General features: G+C 35.8%; 1 protein-coding gene across 1 annotated transcript; it reads right to left on the bottom strand.

Annotated features, from left to right (window-relative positions):
* Nucleotides 1-601: 601 nt before the first annotated feature.
* Nucleotides 602-3,855, bottom strand: LOC143600721 (vacuolar-processing enzyme-like). Its single transcript, XM_077078331.1, has 8 exons — nucleotides 3,682-3,855; nucleotides 3,414-3,578; nucleotides 2,444-2,600; nucleotides 2,272-2,354; nucleotides 1,985-2,172; nucleotides 1,839-1,887; nucleotides 1,057-1,263; nucleotides 602-976 (listed from the first exon to the last, which is right to left on the bottom strand). Exons 1-8 carry the CDS (start codon nucleotides 3,853-3,855, stop codon nucleotides 602-604), a joined length of 1,398 nt encoding a protein of 465 aa, XP_076934446.1.
* Between the last annotated feature and the right edge of the window lie 1,322 nt (nucleotides 3,856-5,177).

Genomic DNA, 5,177 nt, shown 5'->3' with positions numbered 1-5,177 from the left:
TTACTCTTTAGCTCAAATTAAAAACAAAACAGATGGCTAGCTCTTTAGCTCGTCCAATTAACAGCAAGCACATAGAGATGCAATATTTGCCAACTTTTCCATGTTTTAATTGTTGCTTTCATGCACTTAAGCCTTTTGAGCTCTTCCAAATGGAACCTTCTAATTAGTTCAAACTAGAAAGGCTGTATAAAAGATGTGGGCACTATTGATTGTGTGTGCCCCATACTGAAATTTCATTCACACGGATTTATTTGAAATGGGTTTTAATCTTGTATAAATTCATGACCATGAGGGGCTTGATTTTTTTTAACAGCGTTTTGACTCCCATTGGACGTACCATTTATCAATAATCGAGTTCCAGCCCTAGGATGGAATTTCAACAGTTCATTAGTTCATTATTAGTTTGACGCTCCAAATATTCGCACCTAGGACCACTAGAGGCCTAATGGCAAATATGGTTCCCTTGAAATATGTCCTGATTATTATGGTACTTTTAATTTGGACTTGTAAATTTCCTAGTTGTTGCATAACAGTATCATTATTCTTGCAAATGAAATTTTATCAAGTTTCAACAAAGCTCCTACCTCTAATTTACCACTGATCAAGATTTATAACCCACCATCCCATGACCCCATTGCCCCAATTTAACCGAGCTACATGACTTCTTTGTAGCATCATCCATGGCTTTCTTTGTAACACCATTGTTGCATATGTTAGCAAATGTTCGAGTGTGTTTCAGGCCGTACTGAGTCAAGGGTCCACAGTATGTCTCAAATGTGCGAACCATAAATTTCAGACAGTCCCAATCATCCACAAGGGCTGATCCTTCAGCTCTCACCGGTCCACGTCCACTGCCTAATAATAACCCTTTGATCTTATCGACGCTGCTATCCAAATGCGCCCTATGTGCCGTTATTTCTTTGATTTGGTTGAGTAGTCCTTTCTTCTGTTGTGTTTCTTCTGTTGACTTATTGTACTGCATATAATGTGAGATAACATCAATCCACCATCATATCAAAATGTCAAATGCATTTTTGTATATTTGAAAATAAATACCTCATGCCACATCGAATAAAGATCTGCGTCTCTTTGGTCGATAACCACCATGGAGTGAAATGTTTGAGATTGTTCAGTGGAGATTTTCCTAGCTGCAGAACCTTGATAAAGGGAAACAGTTTCATTGCTTATGCTCAGGGTACCGTATTGCATTACATGTGATCCGCTGAACGGATCACCATCATTATTTTTAGTCCTCTTCTTCACCTAAAAGAAATTCGGATGATTATTTTCGCAATTAATACTAGATTGGGCATTGGGGGTGTTAAACGGGTCATTTTCAAGGGCAAAACAAACTTGAAAATTTGTCACGAAGCCGAACACAACCCGTACTGTACTTAAAACATGTGAACCTGAACGGCAGAACACGACCCGTTTGACCGGAAAAATTGTATTTATTATTTTTTTCACATATTAATACTTTGAATATACATTTTTAAAATAAAAAATACAAGTTTGTATAAAACAATTTCATGTAATTAAAAAATCTTATGTCAATTTCCTTTTTAGTTTTAAGTTTTGGTATAAGAGAACCAAGCAATTTAACGTATTACATAAAATGATTTTTTTAAACATAAAATAAAAAAATAAATGGGTTAAGTAGGCCAACCCATGAACCCAATCTATTTAACTAAATGGGTTTAACCCGAAACTGATCCAAACCCATTTATATCAATCCCAAACCCGCAAACTCTGTGTTAGGTTCGGGTCGTGTTTTCGTATTGTGTGAGAAAATCACCTCCTAATTGTAGTAATTACACACACTAAATCATGATACCAACCTTCAAGTATTGTTGTTTTAAGGTTTCATGCCTCAAATCTTCAGAGTCACTAAAGATCAAAAAGTCAAAAAATGGGACCAAATCAGTAACTTAAAAAAAACTACAGCAAAATATAGTATGCAAACATCTACTGCTTGAAAACTTACCTGTCTTCCATCCATGAAACACTGTATAAGTCACCTAAGCAAGTGCTAAACCCTTTAATCAAAGGTGGACAATATGTGGCATAGCTATTCTCGTACGCATTCGATGCAGTTGTCACATAAATGTTAAGATTTTTCGGTAACAAACCTTCGAAAATACTTCCACTTTCACACGCTTCAATGTATATCACCTACATTTAACATTTCAAATGATTATATATATCCATACTCACCAATGATATATAACAATTAGCTAAAGATTAATCAGTTTAGAGCAAAATGTATAATACCATCTCATGATATGTTCCACTCACATGCTTTTTTTTCAAAACGTTGATGAAATCATTAGCATAGATGGTCGAGTTTGGCATACCTATTGCAATATCAAAGAAATTAAGTCAGTAACGAATTTAAACATTTTGATCTTTGTCGAATATTATATGAAAGATAGTAACCCAATACCAAGTACTCCAGGACCACCATGATCGGTGTAAAACACGAAGATCCTGTCTTTAGGTTTGCTAGCTACCACTTTCCCGCTTCCACCTTTCACGGCTGCTTTATTGCCAAGAAGCACAGCAAAGAAATTCTCCGCGGACACAGCTTCTCCAGTATAGTCCTAACACATTTTGAAGTTATCATATTAAGAGCGTGTTTGGGATTGAGTTTGAAAACAACTTATTGACTTTATAAACAACCAATAAGTTAAAAATGTGTTTGGAAAACACAAAAGCCACTTTTATTTTAGTTTTTTGAAAAGATTAAAAAACTGCTTTAAAAAAGCTTCAAACCTTAACTTTATAAATTTGAATTTTAAAATAAACTAATAAATCAATAAACTGTTTTCAATCTCAAACTTATCCTAAATATTGTTGTTTGATAAAAAAGTACGGACTTATACAAAGAGAGAGAAGATATAATTGCATTTATCATTCTCTAAATTTGCATAATCACATATATGTTTATTTAAAATAATGCGTTAAGAGCATTGAACCTTTGTGGCTTTGCATTTAATTAATTAACTTATTATTTCTCTTTTAAATTTAACCTATCCATTTTATGTATTTATTTACTATTTTTTTCTATTGAATTGAACCTTTGCATTAATTAAAAAATTTGCACTTTGAGAAAAATCGTGCATTTTTATAAGTTTAATTAGAAAGGAATGTATGAAACTCCCCTAAAAATGTCGAAATATATGTACATAAATTTCTCTTTTTTCCTTTCCACCAACTCCTTTTAAATATTGACAAATAATAATTTTTTAATAATCAAATCAATAATAATAACAAATTCTATAGACTGAATGTGTTCAATTTTTATCTTTTCACTTACCTTTTTACATTAAAAAAATAAATAAACTAAATAAAAATAAAATAAAAACATAAATTTGTATACACATTACGTAAACTTAGTCATAACTTGCTCATACCTTTGGCACACCAGCGTACACATCTGATCCATTGGGGTTGTTAATTATGACACCACGCCTAGGATTATATGGATTATTTGCAATATCATCATACATGAAAACAATTATGTTTTCATCCTTTAACCCACCCTTTTTAAGGATTTGATACGCATGGCAAACGTCTGCCTGAATCCATGTAAAATAATACCAGACATTAGCTTCTATTTTGTTGAAACCTTTTAGCGCTTACATATATAAAAGGTTAATTAAAATTTCAGTAAGTGTTAACCTGATGACGATAGTTGTAGTACTCATTTGAACCGGCCACTAGAACGGCCCAAGTTGTGCTATTGGCTTTTGACCGGGTAACTAATTTGAAGGTATCGAACAAGTTTACCCTATTAGAGTCAGACAATTTTACCGTAAACACAATGAATAGTAACAACATGAGATGGAAAGCCATGTGGTGACTCGCCATACTAAACAAAAAGCTTGATAGAATTTATGAGTTCCAAAAGTCACAAATATACATGTATATATATACATGTGTGTGGGTGTATGCATTTAAAGATATTTAATATTATATGATATGATATTGTTACAAAAATATTACTGATATTATAAACAAAATAGTTATAATATCACGTAATATATTGTCTATATAACATGATGTGATCATGTACACACCAGTTGAAGGGGTATGCACCCGCCTTAACATCGAGCGGGGCGGGTCAACTCACAAGATATAGACAAGAGGCTTGAAATCAGGAAACATCTGCGCGTGGCGCATATCACATATGCGCAAAGCGCAAGCGCAAGCGGGGCGGGGCAACCCACAAAGCCAAAACCTATGCGCAAGCGCATGAAACATCTGCGCATGGCGCATATCACATATGCACACAACACACATTTAGTGTGAGAATAAAGAGAAGACCTTGCGCATCCCCGGGATAGGCGCATAAAGGCCGCGCGTAAGCGACACACAACAAATGAGACAATAGTCTAATCCAAATCAGGATAAGGACAACCATGATTGTACTCATCAGGTAACCTTCCAGAAGGTATCTTTTAAGGAATTAAGAATGTGCTGATGTTGACAGCTGCCAATGAAGGGTGGACAACTCAGCAAAGCCCATGTGCCACCACGTGATGGCACATGGGTCAGGTGAAATACCTTGGTCAGAGAATAATCAATGAAAAAGCACCAGGTGTCCTAAGTACACGTGGCGCGAAGCAATAGGAGGAGGCAAAAAAGGCCCTAATTGGGTCTGAGCCCAATCATTGGAAACCCTAATACTATAAATACCACACCACATCCACAGTTGGAGCCAGGCAAGAAAATATATTATAAGTCCTTACTCATTTTCACATCCTGATTATCCTCTCCTACAATATCTTATTCTCACACCGGAGGGTTACCCCAAAGAGGACCCCTCTGTCCCTTTCTGAGGGGTAAGCTCACGGTGCTGTTCGTTTTGTAGGTGGAAGAACTCATATCTCGGGAAACCATCGGTGATATAGCACACTGGTACCCGAGGAACGTTGATCGTATACAAGTAAGTCGATCCACGCTTCTTCATTGGCACCATCACCTGTTAAAACGGCAACAAAACCATTATTTCATCAATTTTCTCTCTGAAAATCTTCACCATGGTTTCCGGTGTTCGAAACAACGATCAAGTTCTGGAGGATAATGAGCTTGAGGATGTTAATGAGGTACATCAGGTCCTGAGGGCGCCGCGTGACACTGCGCGCACCACCAGTAACCATCCCTTCAACACAACA

This window comes from Bidens hawaiensis, unplaced genomic scaffold (assembly GCF_021521415.1).
Source record: "Bidens hawaiensis isolate Kalapana, Puna unplaced genomic scaffold, B.hawaiensis_p1.1 tig00054833_1, whole genome shotgun sequence".
In the NCBI taxonomy this organism is placed as follows: Eukaryota; Viridiplantae; Streptophyta; class Magnoliopsida; order Asterales; family Asteraceae; genus Bidens; species Bidens hawaiensis.
The sequence above is the reverse complement of the archived record's forward strand: the minus strand, read 5'-3'. Positions and strand labels throughout refer to the sequence as shown.